We start from the raw sequence: 18,361 nt of genomic DNA on the forward strand, positions 1-18,361 counted from the left end.
CTTGAAATCAGCCCTTGCCTTAACAGGAAGCCAGTGTAGGGAGGCTAGCACTGGAGTAATATGATCCAATTTTTTGGTTCTAGTCAGGATTCTAGCAGCCGTATTTAGCACTAACTGAAGTTCATTTAGTGCTTTATCCGGGTAGCCGGAAAGTAGAGCATTGCAGTAGTCTAACCTAGAAGTGACAAAAGCATGGATTCATTTTTCTGCATCATTTTTGGACAGAAAATGTCTGATTTTTGCAATGTTACGTAGATGGAAAAAAGCCGTCCTTGAAAGAGTCTTGATATGTTCGTCAAAAGAGAGATCAGGGTCCAGAGTAACGCCGAGGTCCTTCATAGATTTATTTGAGACGACTGTACAACAATCAAGATTAATTGTCAGATTCAACAGATCTCTTTGTTTCTTGGGACCTAAAACAAGCATCTCTGTTATGTCTGAGTTTAAAAGTAGGACGTTTTCAGCCATCCACTTCCTTATGTCTGAAACACAGGCTTCCAGCGAGGGCAATTTTGGGGCTTCACCATGTTTCATCGAAATGTACAGCTGTGTGTCATTTGCATAGCAGTGAAAGTTAACATAGTATTGTGGAGTCATTCAAAAACAAACCTAAATGACAGTGAAAAGAAGGAAGGATGCACAGAATAAAAATATTCCAAAACATGCATCCTTTTGCAAGGCATTAAATTAAAATAGGAAAAAAAAATGTGGAAAAGAAATTAACTTTATTTTCCTAAATACAAAGCGTTATGTTTGGGGCAAATCCAACACATCACTTAGTACCACTTCATATTTTCAAGCATTGTCATCGGCAAGGACTAGAGTTGTTTTTAGGATAAAACTAAATGGAATAGACCTAAGCACAGGCAGAATCCTAGAGGAAAACCTGGTTGTCTGCTTTCCGACAGACACTGGGAGACAAATTCACCTTTCAGCAGGGCAATAACCTAAAAAACAAGGCCAAATATACACTGGTTGCGTACCAAGACGACATTGAATGTTCTTGAGTGCCCTAGTTAGCTGACTTAAATCCACTTAATTCTATGTCAAGACCTAAAAATGGCTGTTTAGGAATGATCAACAACCAACTTGACAGAGATTGAAGAATTTAAATAATAAATGTGCAAATATTGTACAATCCAGGTGTGCAAAGCTCTTAGAGACTTACCCAGAAAAACTCACAGCTGTAATCACTGCCAAAGGTGATTCTAACATGTATTGAGTCAGGGGTGTGAATACTTGCTACATTTTGTATATATTGTTTTATAAATAAAAAAAGTGTCACTTTGTAATTACAGGGTATTGTTTTTTTTATTGAACCTTTATTTAACTAGGCAAGTCAGTTAAGAACAAATTCTTATTTTCAATGACGGCACACATCGGCCAAACCCTTGACGCTGGGCCAATTGTGCGCCGTCCTATGGGACTCCCAAACATTGCCGGTTGTGATACAGGGATGCGTGTAGATGGGTGACCATTTTTTGTTGTTGATTTAATCAATTTTCAATTCAGGCTGCCACACAACATGTGGAATAAGTCAAGGTGTACGAAAACTTTCTGAAGGCACTGTACAAATGGATTATTGTATTTACTATACAACTGTTGTGGAACTTGGACATTTTCATTCCCCGTCAACCACACCACAGCCACCTCTGTAGAATAAAATGCTGTCAAACATCAATCAGGTAGACCCGAAGCAAGTGAAATGTAATTTTTGCTAAATTCCAGTCACACACCGATTCTGTTCACATGAATTGACACAGCAGCTAGATTGTATTCGAAAACGTTTTATTTTTGATTTAGTGTGATTTCATATCACCCTTAGTCAGTATAGTACAGCGAGCGTACAAAGTCTTTTGAGTAATGCCTACTTTCAGCAGTCTAAACTTCTACTCCTGTTTGTCTCTACTGAAAGCTTCACGCTACCAGACACACATTTTCACTTTGAAACACAAAAACAAAACATTGGGGAAGGCTTTTACAATTAAAGGTCAAGGGTTAAGGTCAGCAATAGGGCACGCTCTCAGAACACTGGAGGCCAGCAAGGTCACAGGTTAAAGGTCGTCGTCTTCATCTGGAAGAGCAGTTTCTGCGGCAACCTGGAGGCATGAGGAAAATGTATCACCTGTAAAACTAAATACTTGTATGCAAGTTCCTGATGTAAATAAAAACAATTAAAATAAATAACACTTCAAACACTGATCCAGCCTGTGTGTGTGTACGGTGTATAGCGTGTGCGACTTCTGCATGTGTGTGTGTTCTGCATGCGTGTCATCTGCATGCGTGTACGCACTTTAAGGTCATTCTCGTACTGCGCGGCCAGGGAGGCGTCCATGACGACCTCCGGGGGGGCGAGGGCTGGCATCTCCACAAACTCTAGGTTGGGGTCTCCTACCAGCTTCCTGGCCAGCCACAGGAAGGGCTTTTCAAAGTTGTAGTTACTCTTGGCTGAGATGTCGTAGTACTGATGGGGAAGTGGAGAGTCAGTCAATTAGGTATGGTCATCTCTATCCAGGCTCTCTCTCGCTCTCTCATTCTTTCACTCACACTCAAAGGGTTTTTCTTTATTTTTACTATTTTCTACAATTTAGAGTAGTTTAGACATCAAAACTATGAAATAACACATACGGAATCATGGAGTAACCAAAATAATACATTTGATATTCTTCAACGTAGCCACCCTTTTCCTTGATGACAGCTTAGCACAATCTTGGCGTTCTCTCAACCAGCTTCATGAGGTAGTCACCTGGAAGGCTTTTCCAACAGTCTTGAAGGAGTTCCCACATATGCTGAGCACTTGTTGGCTGCTTTTCCTTCACTCTGCAGTCCAACTCATACCAAACCATCTCAATTGGGTTGAGGTCGGGTGATTGTGATTCGCTTTGCTTATTTGAGCTGTTCTTGCCATAATATGGACTTGGTATTTTACCAAATACGGTTATCTTCCACATACCACACCTAGCTTGTCACAACACAACTGATTGGCTCATTAAGGAAAATAATTCCACAAATTAACTTAACAAGGCACACCTGTTAATTGAAATGCATTCCAGGTGGCTACCTCATGAAGCTGGTTGAGAGAATGCCAAGGCAAAGGCAAAGAGGCAAAGAGTGGCTACTTTGATGAACCTCAAATATAAAATAAAATACGTTTTTGGTTACTACATGATTCCATATGTGTTATTTCATAGTTGTGATGTCTTCACTATTATTCTACAATGTAGAATATAGTAAAAATAAAGAAAACCCCTTGAATGAGATTGTGTCCAAACTATCTAATCAAATCTATTTTAGCTATTTAAATGCTATTTTAGCTCTCCCATCTAAAAAAAGGAACCAAGGAAGGGAGAAACACTGCAGACACAGCACTCCAGCTGAGGCATACAGTTGAAGTTGGAAGTTTACATAAACTGAGTTTAAATGTATTTGGCTAAGGCGTTTCACAATTCCTGACATTTAATCCTAGTAAAAAAATCCTGTCTTAGGTCAGTTAGGATCCCCACTTTATTTTAAGAATGTGAAATGTCAGAATAATAGTATACAGTATGATTTATTTCAGCTTTTATTTCTTACATCACATTCCCAGTGGGTCAGAAGTTTACATACACTCAATTAGTATTTGGTAGCATTGCCTTTAAATTGTTTAACTTGGGTCAAACGTTTCGGGTAGCATTCCACAACCTTCCCACAATAAGTTGGGTGAATTTTGGCCTATTCCTCCTGACAGAGCTGGTGTAACTGAGTCAGGTTTGTAGGGCTCCTTGCTCGCACACACTTTTTCAGTTCTGCCCACAAATGTTCTATGGGATTGAGGTCAGGGCTTTGTGATGGCCACTCCAATACCTTGACTTTGTTGTCCTTTAGCCATTTTGCCACAATTTTGGAAGTATGCTTGGGGTCATTGTCCATTTGGAAGACCCATTTGTTACCAAGCTTTAACTTCCTGGCTGATGTCTTGAGATGTTGCTTCAATATATCCACATAATGTTCCTCCCTCATGATGCCATCTATTTTGTGAAGTGCACCAGTCCCTCCTGCAGCAAAGCACCCCCACAACATGATGCTACCACCCCCGTGCTTCACGGTTGGGATGGTGTTCTTCTGCTTGCAAGCGTCCCCCTTTTTCCTCCAAACATAACGATGGTCATTATGGCCAAACAGTTCTATTTTTGTTTCATCAGACCTGAGGACATTTCTCCAAAAAGTATGGTCTTTGTCCCCATGTGCAGTTGCAAACCGTAGTCTGGCTTTTTTATGGCGGTTTTGGAGCAGTGGCTTCTTCCTTGCTGAGAGGCCTTTCAGGTTATGTCGATATAGGACTCGTTTCGCTGAGAGGCACTGAGTTTGAAGAGGCACTGAGTTTGAAGGTAGGCCTTGAAATACATCCACAGGTACACCTCTAAATGACTCAAATTATGTCAATTAGCCTATCAGAAGCTTCTAAAGCCTTGACAATTTTCTGGAATTTTCCTAGCTGTTTAAAGGCACAGTCAACTTAGTGTATGTAAACTTCTGACCCACTGGAATTGTGATACAGGGAATTATAAGTTAAATAATCTGTCTGTAAGCAATTGTTGGAAAAATTACTTGTGTCATGCACAAAGTAGATGTCCTAACCGACTTGCCAAAACTATAGTTTGTTATCAAGAAATGTGGTTGAAAAACGACTTTTAATGACTCCAACCTAAGTGTATGTAAACTTCTGACTTCAATTGTATATACTTGTAGAGACTTTTTTTTACCTGTCAGCTAACGCACCTACAGTGGGGGGAAAAAAGTATTTGATCCCCTGCTGATTTTGTACATTTGCCCACTGACAAAGAAAGGATCAGTCTATAATTTTAATGGTAGGTTTATTTGAACAGTGAGAGACAGAATAACAACAAAAATATCCAGAAAAATGCATGCCAGAAATGTTATAAATTGATTTGCATTTTAATGAGGGAAATAAGTATTTGACCCCCTCTCAATCAGAAAGATTTCTGGCTCCCAGGTGTCTTTTATGCAGGTAACGAGCTGAGATTAGGAGCACACTCTTAAAAGGAAGTGCTCCTAACCGCAGCTTGTTACCTGTAAAAAAGACACCTGTCTACAGAAGCAATCAATCAGATTCCAAACTCTCCCCCATGGCCAAGACCAAAGAGCTCTCCAAGGATGTCAGGGACAAGATTGTAGACCTATACAAGGCTGGAATGGGCTACAAGACCATCGCCAAGCAGCTTGGTGCGAAGGTGACAACAGTTGGTGCGATTATTCGCAAATGGAAGAAACACAAAAGAACTGTCAATCTCGCTCGGCCTGGGGCTCCATGCAAGATCTCACCTCGTGGAGTTGCAATGACCATAAGAACGGTGAGGAATCAGCCCAGAACACACGGGAGGATCTTGTCAATGATCTCAAGGCAGCTGGGACCATAGTCACCAAGAAAACAATTGGTAACACACTATGCCATGAAGGACTGAAATCCTGCAGCGCCCGCAAGGTCCCCCTGCTCAAGAAAGCACATATACATGCCTGTCTGAAGTTTGCCAATGAACATCTGAATGATTCAGAGGACAACTGGGTGAAAGTGTTGTGGTCAGATGAGACCAAAATGGAGCTCTTTGGCATCAACTCAACTCGCCGTCTTTGGAGGAGAAGGAATGCTGCCTATGACCCAAGAACACCATCAAACATGGAGGTGGAAACATTATGCTTTGGGGGTGTTTTTCTGCGAAGGGGACATGACAACTTCACCGCATCAAAGGGACGATGGACAGGGCCATGTACCGTCAAATCTTGGGTGAGAACCTCCTTCCCTCAGCCAGGGCATTTAAAATGGGTCGTGGATGGGTATTCCAGCATGACAATGACCCAAAACACACGGCCAAGGCAACAAAGGAGTGGCTCAAGAAGAAGCACATTAAGGTCCTGGAGTGGCCTAGCCAGTCTCCAGACCTTAATCCCATAGAAAATCTGAGGAGGGAGCTGAAGGTTCGAGTTGCCAAACGTCAGCCTTGAAACTTTAATGACTTGGAGAAGATCTGCAAAGAGGAGTGGGACAAAATCCCTCCTGAGATGTGTGCAAACCTGGTGGCCAACTACAAGAAACGTCTGACCTCTGATTGCCAACAAGGGTTTTGCCACCAAGTACTAAGTCATGTTTTGCAGAGGGGTCAAATACTTATTTCCCTCATTAAAATGTAAATCATTTTATAACATTTTTGACATGCGTTTTTCTGGATTTTTTTGTTGTTATTCTGTCTCTCACTGTTCAAATATACCTACTATTAAAATTATAGACTGATCATTTCTTTGTAAGTGGGCAAACGTACAAAATCAGCAGGGGATCAAATACTCCCCCCCACTGTATCTTAACATGTGCGTCGGGCTGGCGTTGCCACGGTTACCTGAAGGTTCTTCTTGCGGTGGAAAACGATGCTCTTGGCTTTGACCTTCCTGTCCTTGATGTCCACCTTGTTTCCGCACAGGACTATGGGTATGTTCTCGCAGACGCGCACCAGGTCGCGGTGCCAGTTGGGCACGTTCTTGTAGGTGACGCGAGATGTGACGTCGAACATGATGATCGCACACTGGGCTGGAGAGAGATAGGGGAGAGAAGAGTGGAAGGGGGAGAGTAATTGTGTGTATCAGATAATCGTTAAATGTGTGGTGCCCGTACCCATCCGAGTCATTTTGCACCAGAGGGTAAGATTGTGTAGAGATCTGAGGACAGGATGTGACCTAATCTGTATATACTACAATACAATACACAGACATGTGACCCACACAAACGTGACGTACCCTGTATGTAGTAGCCATCTCTGAGCCCTCCAAACTTCTCCTGGCCGGCTGTGTCCCAGACGTTGTACTTGATGGTCCCTCGAGTGGTGTGGAAGACCAAGGGGTGCACCTCTACTCCCAGAGTCGCTACAGGGGGAAGAGGGGGAGCGAGGGGCAGGTCAGCCATGGTTCAGGGATCTAGAACAGTTTAAACTCTTGTATGGATTGCTTTTTTTAATCACGCTACCCACCTAGCTAAAGTTAGCCACAATAAATTGTAATTCGTAACATATACGTATCGCAAATTACATATACGAATTACAATTCGTATCATATCATGCGAAATGGATGACGGACATCCACAAATTCATTTCCTTCCCTTACGAAACGTAACATAGCCTACCAAAGGGAAAGAGACAAATGTGCATTTACTATGTTACGTCTACCCCAGAGTCCAGGTTGAAAAACAATGATGAAGCCTAGTATCCAAGACAGTCAGAAACTGCTTTTCCACATTGGCTAGCTAAACTCATGCGCAGAAACACGTCAGAGTCTTTTTTTGTCTACAATTATAAAGTTAGCCTGCAAACTAAATTTCCCTCAGGAGAGAATTAAGTCAGATTATTGATTGAATGTATGGTGGTGTTATGAAGGAGAAGAAGAAGGAGAAGAAACAGAAGACGAAAAAGAAGGGGTATGTAAAGCTGAGAGAGAGAGAGAGAGAGAAGGGGGACTGAGGACTGTCTGGACTCTAAGAAACTCACCAACGTATTTCTTTTCAAACTCTCCCGTTAAATGCCTCTTCACGAAGGTGGTTTTTCCTGTGCCTCCATCTCCGCACAACACGAGCTGAAACACAGACAGTAATTAAAAGAACACATTGGTAAAAAGGAATAGCAACTAAACACCAATGTAGTACTGGTTAGTGCTAAACGAAGGAACAATTCCAACCCAAAGTGTGTATCCCAAATGACACCTATATACAGTGGCAAGAAAAAGTATGTGAACCCTTTGGAATTACCTGGATTGCTGCATAAATTGGTCATAAAATTTGATCTGATCTTCATCTAAGTCACAACAATAGACAAACACATTTCTGCTTAACTAATAACAAACAATTATACGTTTTCATGTCTTTATTGAACACACCGTGTAAACATTCACAGTGCAGGGTGGGAAAGGTATGTGAACCCTTGGATTTAATAACTGGTTGACCATTCTTTGGCAGCAATAACCTCAACCAAACGTTTTCTGTAGTTGCGTATCAGACCTGCACAATGGTCAGGAGGAATTTGACCATTCCTCTTTACAAAACTGTTTCAGTTCAACAATATTCTTGGGATGTCTGGTGTGAACCACTCGAGGTCATGCAACAGCATCTCAATCGGGTTGAGGTCAGGACTATGACTCCAGAAGGCGTATTTTCTTCTGTTGATTTATTTCTGTGTTTTGGGTCGTTGTCCTGTTGCATCACCCAACTTCTGTTGCACTTCAATTGGCAGACAGAGCCTTACATTCTCCTACAAAATGTCTTGATAAACATGGGAATTCCTTTTTCCGTCAATGATAGCAAGCATGTCCAGGCCCTGAGGCAGCCCCAAACCATGATGCTCCCTCCACCATATTTTACAGTTGGGATGAGGTTTTGATGTTGGTGTGCAGTGCCTTTTTTTCTCCAGACATAGTGTTGTGTGTTCCTTCCTTCCAAACAACTCAACTTTAGTTTCATCTGTCCACAGCATATTTTGCCAGTAGCGCTGTGGAACATCCAGGTGCTCTTTTGCAAACTTAAGACTTGCAGCAATGTTTTTTTTGGACAGCAGTGGCTTCTTCCGTGGTGTCCTCCCATGAAAACCATTCTTGTTTAGTGTTTTAAGTATCGTAGACTCATCAACACAGATGTTAGCATGTTCCAGAGATTTCTGTAAGTCTTTAGCTGACACTCTAGGATTCTTCTTAATCTCATTGAGCATTCTGCGCTGTTCTCTTGCAGTCATCTTTGTAGGACGGCCACTCCTAGGGAGAGTAGCAACAGTGCTGAACTTTCTCCATTTATAGACAATTTGTCTTACCGTGGACTGATGAACATCAAGGCTTTTAGAGATACTTTTGTAACCCTTTCCAGCTTTATCCAAGTCATCAATTCTTAATCTTAGGTCTTCTGAGATCTCTTTTGTTCAAGGCCTAGTTCACATCAGGCAATGCTTAATGTGAATAGAAAACTCACATTTTGTGAGTGTTTTTTAGATTGCAGAGCAGCTCTAACCAACATCTCCAACCTTGTCTCATTGATTGGACTCCAGTTTAGCTGACTCCAATTATCTTTTGGAGAAGTCATTAACCTAGGGGTTCACATACTTTTCCCAACCTACACTGTGAATGTTTAAATTATGTATTCAATATAGACAAGAAAAATACAATAACGTGTGTGTTATTAGTTTAAGCACACTGTGTTTGTCCATTGTTGTAACAAAGGAAGTTCAGATAAAAAAATGTAACAATTTATGTAGAAATCCAGGTAATTCCAAAGGGTTCGCATACTTTTTCTTGCAACTGTAGGTCTAGTACACTACTTTTGATCAGAGCCCTATGGGCCATGGTCAAAAGTTGTGCACTATATAGGGAGTAGGGTGCCATAAGTCACAGTCAAAGACTCACCTTAAACTGTACATCTGGTTCTGCCATAGCAGTATGTTCTCTGTGTTGGTGATTATACGCTGAAATAAGAGGAGAAGAAGAACAGGTTAATAATGGGCAGTGTTTGTGTCCAAATGGCACCCTTTTCACTTTATAGTGCACTACTTTGACTAGAGACCATAGGGCTCTGCTCAAAATACAGTATCAATCATCAATAGAGGAAGCCACAAGGGGTGCTGCTGGTGTGATGTGGCTTCACAACAATACCTGCCAAAAGTGACTTCAGACACCATGTCCTATTAGTGTTAACTACTTGAGTAATTCCCATATTATTCAGTTATTGATGCTTGGTTGACATGACTGTCTTGGCACTAGGAAAGCAATATGAATGTGTTTTGTTTTGGACATGGTGGAGAGAAGCTGAAAAACCAGCCTGGTCTCAGACTAGGCGTAACATAGTAAAAATACATCCAGGCCACTCAAATTAGTGTGATACGTATGGCATGGTTAATAAGACAAAGTTACTTAAGGCAAACACGAAAGGAGGTTGGTTGGTCGTTGTGGATGGGTAGGTGCATAACGCAAACGTCTAGCAAGCCAAAAGTTGAGCGTTCGAATCTCATCGTGGACAAATTTAGCATTTTAGGAAACACTTACTACTTTGCAACTACTTAGCTAATCCTTCCCCTAAACCTAACATGCTAACTCATAAACTTAACCCTAACCATAAACCCCTAACTAATGTTAGCCATCTGACGAACGTTTGCTACCTAGATAAAGTTAGCCACAATACATTGTAATTCGTCGCATATACGCATTGCAAATTACATATACAAATTGTAATTAATAACATATCATGCGAAATGGATGACAGACATCCACAAATTCATTTCCTTCCCTTACGAAATGTAACATATCCTACCAAAGGAAAGGAGACAAATGTACATTTACTATGTTACGTCTACCCCAGAGTCCAGGTTGAAAAACAATGACGAAGCCTAGTATCCAAGACAGTCAGAAACTGCTTTTCCAATAGAAATCCCAGATGACGCTATTAGGCGATGTCATGGCGACGTTGGCTAGCTAAACTCACGTGCAGAAACACGTCATCGTGTCTTTTTTGTCAACAATTATAATTTGCATAGAAAATATACTTGACAAAAATATAAACGCAACATGCAAAAATGTCAACGATTTTACTGAGTTACAGTTCATATAAGTAAATCAGTCAATGTTTATAACACCTTGACCCCCCCCAATACAGACATTTAGATTAAAGAAAAATCCACACGTCATACGAATACAAATGTTGTCTATATTTAGAAAATATCCATTATATCTACCGTTTCAATAACTTTATTTGCAACATTGCGTTTGTCGAATAAACCTGGGCCAATGGAATCCTGCCTAATGGAAGTGGTCCAACTGTACACACCGTATTGCTGCAGTTATAGCGTGCTATAGTTTCAGCACATGTGCAATGCAATTGGAAGTCCAGTCAACCAGCCTACCCCCATATTTAGCGAGCTACAGCAATTTTTCATGAGGCTTCGCGTTACACATGGTCCAGTAGCTAATCATTTGTTTTTACGAAAATGTACCAAAACAAAAGTGTTGTATTAACAACTTTGCATGACACACTGAAATTGCAGCTCGAGTGTAAACAAGTTGATATGCTAGCTATCTCTAGCTCGCGCCACTGGGAACCAATGTCTTCTGACTATGCTAACAAGCTATCAAACGTTAGCTAGCTAACATTAGACAGCTAAACTTTGTTTAGGACAAGACATGAGTGTCAGCACAATACAATAACTCTAATCCTGTATTCAGATATTTGAATTGATGTCTGTGTTTTGACATGGCAGAGTAAATGGATCATATTTTCTAAACTCTTACGTCCACACTTACCCCCACGGTTTCGGATGGAATAGCTAGCTAGGCGCTAAAGGTGCTATGGGCCTTCAAGCACCTTCGATGAATTTGGCTAATGTGTGTGACGTTTTTTTGTTGCCTGTATCACGTGATCTCTGACATGGTTGCGAGAGAAGGTTGTTGAGGTTTTTAATCAAAGACAGTACAATATGAATATAGGCAGAAACTGCTTCTCCGATAGACGGGTTGGTTGTTTAGCAACAAACCTGACAGGTGCACAACTATGGGGCAAAACAGACGGGGTTGGCTTAGATTGATGACAACATGTAAACTACACCGAGTGAGTATATAAAACATCCGGAACACCTCTTCCGATTACAGACTATCCAGGTGAAAGCTATGATCCCTTATTGATGTCACCTGTTAAATCCATTTCAATCAGTGTAGATGAAAGGAAGGAGGCAGGTTAAAGAAGGATTTTTTAAGCTTAAGCCTTGCAACATGCATTGTGTGTGTGTGTGTGTGTGTGTGTGTGTGGCGTGCGCGCCATTCAGAGTGTGAATGGGCAATAGAAAAGATTTAAGTGTCTTTGAACAGGGTATGGTAGTAGGTGCCAGGTACACTGGTTTGAGTGCATCAAGAACTGCAACGCTGCTTGGTTTTCACGCTCAGTTTCCTGTGCGTATGAAGAATGGTCCACGACCCGAAGAACATCCAGCCAATTTGACACAACTTTGGGAATTATTGGAGTCAACATCGGCCAACATCTCTGTGGAAAGCTTTTGACACCTTGTAGAGTCCATGCCCAATGAATTGAGGCTGTTCTGAGAGCAAAGGGGGGGGGGTCAAACTCATAAGGAGGGTGTCCCTAATGTTTTGTACACTGTATTCAATGAGCACTTGTCTCTCAAATACATAATTATGTTTAGAAAATGTAAATTTTTATTTCACCTTTATTTAACCAGGTAGGCCAGTTGAGAACAAGTTCTCATTTACAACTGCGACCTGGCCAAGATAAAGCAAAGCTGTGCGACAAAAACAACATCACAGAGTTACACATGGGATAAACAAAGGTACAGTCAAGTAGAGATACTGGGGTGCAAAAGTGCCAAAAAAATAAATAACAGTATGGGGATGAGGTAGTTGGGTTTGCTATTTACCGATACAGTGATCGGTAAGCTGCTCTGACAGCTGATGCTTAAAGTTAGTGAGGGAGATATAAGTCTCTAGCTTCAGTAATTTTTGCAATTCATTCCAGTCATTGGCAGCAGAGAACTGGAAGGAAAGGTGGCCAAAGGATGTGTTGGCTTTGGGGATGGGTTCTACATTTTACATTTAAGTCATTTAGCAGACGCTCTTATCCAGAGCGACTTACAAATTGGTGCATTCACCTTATGATATCCAGTGGAACAACCACTTTACAATAGTGCATCTAAATCTTTTAAGGGGGGGGGTTAGAAGGATTATTTTTTTTTTTTTATTTTTTTATTATTTTTTGGGGGTTAGAAGGATTACTTTATCCTATCCTAGGTATTCCTTAAAGAGGTGGGGTTTCAGGTTTTTTTTTCAGTTTACATGAGAAGTGTTGAAATATTCTAGCAACTTCCAACTTAAAGTATGGTCCAGCTGCTCGCTACAATGTGCAAACCTCCAAAAATTACCAGAGAAATAACAAAGTGAATGCGTGCGACCACACTTTCAGGTCATAGCATATTCAGGTGCTCACAAGCTAATTTCATAATAAACCCATTACATAGTGCCGGCTATTGTACAATAAAGAAAGTATCTCCTCGTTGTAACAATAGCTATGTTTCCATTAACTTGTCCTGTGATTCTGTTGACATTTAAAACGTTTGCATTGAATACATATTCGACAATTGCCTGCTACGGTGTTTCCATTTAAGTCTTTTCTCGATATAAACAGCTGGACGTAATGACGTCACAGCAAAATAAATTAAATAAACTACTCAGAGTAGAATAAAAATGAAGTGGTTGAAGTGTTTCCATTACCCATTTAGGCAATTTGTGCATTAATAAATTGCGACAGCCTGTAAGCCCTCCCACCTGCAGTGCCTTCAGAAAGTATTCACACCCTTTGAAATTGTGGTACAGTCTGAATTTTAAATTGATTCAATTCAGATTTTGTGTCACTGGGCTACACAATACCCCATAGCATCTAAATGGAATGATGTATTTTTTTTTTTTTTACAAATTAATACAAAATGAAAAGCTGAAATCACTTGAGTCAACAATAAGTATTCAACCCATTTGTTATGGCAAGCCTAAGTAAGTTCAGGAGTAAAAATGTACTTAACAAGTCACATAATACGTTGCATGGACTCACTCTGTCTGCAATAATAGTGTTTAATACCCCACATATACAACTACCTGTAAGGTTCCTCAGTCGAGCAGTGAATTTCAAACCCAGACTCAACCACAAAGACCAGGAAGGTTTTCCAATGCCTCGTAAAGAAGGGCACCTATTGGTATTTTAAATATAACTAGGCAAGTCAGTTAAGAACAAATTCTTATTTACAATGACGGCCTAGGAACAGTGCGTTAACTGCCTTGTTCAGGGGAAGAAAGACAGATTTTTACCTTGTGGCCAGTCGTGTATAGCCGTAACGGAAATTTTGGTGACCTTATTTGACCTTTTCTGCTGCTTTTGAGATACGGTTCGATCCCTCCTTGGGGCACTACTTGATTGAGTAAATAAACAATCACAATACAGTAACTATTGGTCACTCTTATGTATTATTATTCTAATATGTATTCATTATAGAATTGTGTCAGTTATTAATGATAAACCTTTAAATGGCACTCTTACTTTCCTCCCCCCATATCTCTCCCCATCTCTCTATTTTTAAGCCCCAGATGACAAAACCTACACACAGTCCAAGGGTTGCAGGTCTGCCAACTTCCTTCTGGTCACACATTGTATTCAGAGAAATATCCAATAAACCAAAGACATTGCTTTAACTGTGAAGGTACTTTATTGCAGATATTTTCCTCAAATAAAATGGAGCATACATAAAATAAACAAGTTATTACAATTGATTTACATTGGGTCTAATGTGTGTGTGAGAGAGGGAGACATGTTTTTCAACTCAGAAAAAAGCACACAGAATATCCTCAAACTGTAAACATTAAGCCATAGTCTTTTACAATATTATCAATCACAATTTGATTTGAGTAATTATGTAGATATTGAGAATGGATATGAAGGAGTAGATTTCTACAATCCTAAAATAAAATGGAGCAAACATTAAATAAACAAGTAGCTACAACTTATTTACATTGTGGATGTGTGTGAGTGCATGTTTTATTTTTCCTTGTCAGCCACCCATCTCTGCTTTGTCGGTCTTGATAGGCCCAGTGTATGTACTTCTGGGTGAGGTTGTCAGGCAGCGGTGAAGTGCATGGCAGATCTGAAAGAGAGATGCACAAAGCGACAGTAAGTACACAGCTCAACATGCCTGTGTGTACATCTGTTGGTGTGAGTGAGCATATGCAATATAAATCTGAATTACCTGCATCCATGTGGGAATCCTCAAAAGTTTCTCCCTTCACGGCCAGTGTAGTAGGAACTGGTGCAGCCGGTAAATGAAATACCACAGCAGACGACTGCTGTGACTGCAGATGAACTGCTGGGGTTGGCAGATCTAAAAGACAGAGGCACAATTTTCTTAACTGACAATAATCATACAACTAAATAGACTGAATGACTGTAAGGCCTAGTTTCAATCAGATCAAGCGTTAACCGGCGATAGCCGACACCCGCATAGCTGATGTTTTGGCGGCGTCTGACGTGTAACTGCGTTGGATCTGTCAAATCATTGTCACAAAACTACACCCGCCCTAGTCTCGTTACCAGTTCAGAACGAGAAAGTGTAGGTTATATAGAAATAACACCACTCAAATTCAAAATCATTGAACTAAATAATGAGGATTTCTATCAGCCTAATCGAGGTGTAGATTACATCTCAAATTGCAGTGTTCTAACTTGTAAACAGGGCTGCATGAGATTTCTGGTAATGCGACTCCGTGCAGCCAATGGCAATGTCCGCTTTAGGTATAATGCCAGGAGCAGCTTGTGGATTTGACAGCTCTAACACAGTTCCACCTCAGACAACGCCAAAACAACCGCAATGTGGATGTTGGCTAAAGCGGACGTGATTGAATAGAGCCCCAAGTGAGGGAGAGTGTGCATGTGTGTGTCTATAAGGTTCTACTTGTGAGTTTTTAAAATTCTGTTTATTTTCTATATTTCATCCTCTGGGTTAACAGTTACCAACTGGATTCTTTTTCATTTCTATTTTCTATTTTACAAAAAAAAAGTTCTAGGGAGGGGCTGTACAGTCATTGCTTTTGTCCAATCACAATGCAACTTAGGCTTTGGGTTACACAGCTAAGAGGTGAAAAAAGCAATGCTGTACCTGTATCACCTGTCGTGGCCGGTGTTGCAGGTGCAGGGGCAGACGACTGCAGCTGTGAAGACTGTGGTTGAGCTAATAGGGGTGTCAGATCTAAAAGAGAGAGGAACAATTTTCTTAAGTTGAAATAATTATACAATGAAACCGAGTGATTGATTGAGTGTGTATACGTGTGTTTGATAATTACCTGGACCACATCACACTGCTTCAGGTCTACAAGACTCTGGAAGTTCCAGCCTGCCACTCCAGGCCTGGAACATCTTGGTGGAAAGACAGTTACCTGTCACCCACCGAGCAGGTTGGCAGATCTGAAAAAATGGACACAATATCAATTTAATGACTACACACTAACCTAAACAAAACAGACTTTGGGAGGCGCACAGTAGTACATAGAGTCATGACTACATGGAACTCTATTCAACATCAAGTAATTCACGCAAGCAGTAAAATTTGATTTCAAAAACAGATAAAAATATGTAACAGCGGGGACTGTGAAGAGACACATGATAACATACACACTGTACACAAGGATTTTGTGTTGTAGACATGTGGTAGTAGAGCAGTGGCCCAAGTGTACACACTTAATGTTTGCCAGCTCAGTGACCGGTGATGCACCTATTCCTGTTTACAGAGTGTGCATCCCTCCCCGGTCCCACGACCTGCATGGAGAAGTGCCACTGAGTCAACATGTGACCAGATCTTTATTACATCCTGATAGAATAATTTGTATGTTTAAGATAATGACTAAAGTATTCCACCCTGAAACCATATAATTGTGTGAAATGTATTGGAATCATAAAACTATAATCTGATGATGTGTGTAGTTTTAGTCAGAATTAGAACCAGGACATTTTGTTCCTGTTTAGCTATGTAAGCAGAGTGCAAGTGTGAAACAAAGGATAAGAGGAGCTATCGACAGACAAGTTGTGCTACTGTGAAACCAATAACAGGATATTCTGTCCCCACCCGTGGAGGGGAGAAATTGTTAGGCTTGCAGAAAATTATGAAACATGTTGCAGAATATGATAAACAATGTATGTGTGTAGTGGAAAAGTAACTGTCTGAGCAAGGCGTAGCTTAAGATTTTAACTTGTTTGTGTGTGTGTGTATAAAAGATTCGCTCTGCACTTGAAGGGCAGAGCGCTCTCTGAATAAAGTATTGACCTATTGCAGGCTGAGACTGTCTATTTCTTTGAACTGGAGATTTACAACCTTCAGGAATTAGACAGAAATATAAAATAGTTCAGTTAGAACATTGGGATAGAAATTCTCATGACACATCCAAATTGGTTTACAAACCCCATTGACAATGCATGAGAAACTGTTTAGGGACATTTAGCAAAGCTCGGGGATTCAATCTAGCAACCTTTTGCTTACTGGCCCAACGCTGTAACCACTAGGCTACCTGGTAGATGGGAAAATAAAATAAAAACAGACATTGAATATCCCTTTGAGGATGGTGAAGTTATTAATTACCAGTGCTGGGGAAAAGTACCCAATGTTCATACTTGAGTAAAAAAAGTTAAGATATCTTAAAAGAAAATAACTCAAGTAAAAGTGAAAGTCACCCAGTAAAATACTACTTAAGTAAAAGTCTAAACGTATTTGGTTTTAAATGTACTTAAGTATCAAAAGTGGAAGTATAAATCATTTCAAATGTCTTATATTAAGCAAACCAGATGACATGATTTTCTTGTTTTTTAAATTTACAGATAGCCATGGACACAGGTCAACACTCAGACATAATTTACAAATTAAGCATTTGTGTTTAGTGAGTGTGCTAGATCAGGGACAGTAGGGATGACCAGGGATGTTCTCTTGATAAATGCGTGAATTAGACAATTTTCCTGTCCTGCTAAGCATTCAAAATGTAACGAGTACTTTTGGGTTTCAGGGAAAATGTAAGGAGTAAAAATTCCATCATTTACTTTAGGAATGCAGTGGCGTAAAAGTAAAAGTTGTAAAAAATATAAATAGTAAAGTACAGTACAGACACCCAAAAAAAACGACTTAAGCGGTACTGTTAATTACACTTTCGGTGGTGTATCAATGCACCCAGTCACTACACAGACGTCCTTCCTAACTCATTTGCCGGTGAGGAATGAACTCCCTTAGGGATTTCACCATGAGGCCAATGGTGACTTAAAAAAGTTAGAGTTTAATGGCTGTGATAGGAGAAAACTGAGGATGGATAAAGGTCATTGTAGTTACTTCACAATACTAAACTGTTAGGTTTTGAACAGAGTAAAAACTCAACCGGAACATCTTGACTGGCTGCATCACCGCTTTGTAGGGCAAGTGCTTGGCATCCGACCTCGAAGGCACTACAGAGGGTAGGGTGAATAGCTCAGTACATCACTGGGGCCAAGCTCCCTACCATCCAGGACCTTTACACCAGGCGGTGTCAGAGGAAGGCCCTACAAATCATAGACTGTTCTCTCTGCTTCCGCACGGCAAACGTTACTGATGTCCCAAGTCTAGAACCAACAGGACCCTGAACAGCTTCTACCCCAAGCAATAAGACTGCAAAATAGTTAGTTAAATAGTTAACCAAATATCTACACAGACTATCGCATTTACCTTTTTTGCACTAACTTTGTCTCATCACATATGCTGCCGCTAATGTTTATTATCTGTCACTTTATTCCTAGTTATAT

The 18,361-nt window shown here is 40.5% G+C and overlaps 1 protein-coding gene and 1 long non-coding RNA gene across 4 annotated transcripts; both read right to left on the minus strand.

The window, feature by feature from the left end:
• Window positions 1-1,771: 1,771 nt before the first annotated feature.
• LOC100196560 (ras-related nuclear protein) lies at window positions 1,772-11,504 on the minus strand. Of its 3 annotated transcripts, none has more exons than XM_014195196.2 (7): window positions 11,308-11,504; window positions 9,421-9,460; window positions 7,527-7,611; window positions 6,784-6,909; window positions 6,390-6,577; window positions 2,294-2,464; window positions 1,772-2,099 (listed from the first exon to the last, which is right to left on the minus strand). In XM_014195196.2, exons 2-7 carry the CDS (start codon window positions 9,445-9,447, stop codon window positions 2,055-2,057), a joined length of 642 nt encoding a protein of 213 aa, XP_014050671.2. In that variant the 5' UTR covers window positions 9,448-9,460; window positions 11,308-11,504; the 3' UTR covers window positions 1,772-2,054.
• Window positions 11,505-14,612: 3,108 nt separating this feature from the next.
• LOC123742571 (uncharacterized) lies at window positions 14,613-16,004 on the minus strand. Its single transcript, XR_006769729.1, has 4 exons — window positions 15,892-16,004; window positions 15,708-15,797; window positions 14,802-14,933; window positions 14,613-14,699 (listed from the first exon to the last, which is right to left on the minus strand). It is a non-coding gene; the product is annotated as an uncharacterized lncRNA (long non-coding RNA).
• Window positions 16,005-18,361: the final 2,357 nt, after the last annotated feature.

Source organism: Salmo salar, chromosome ssa04, assembly GCF_905237065.1.
Source record: "Salmo salar chromosome ssa04, Ssal_v3.1, whole genome shotgun sequence".
NCBI classification, from domain to species: domain Eukaryota; kingdom Metazoa; phylum Chordata; class Actinopteri; order Salmoniformes; family Salmonidae; genus Salmo; species Salmo salar.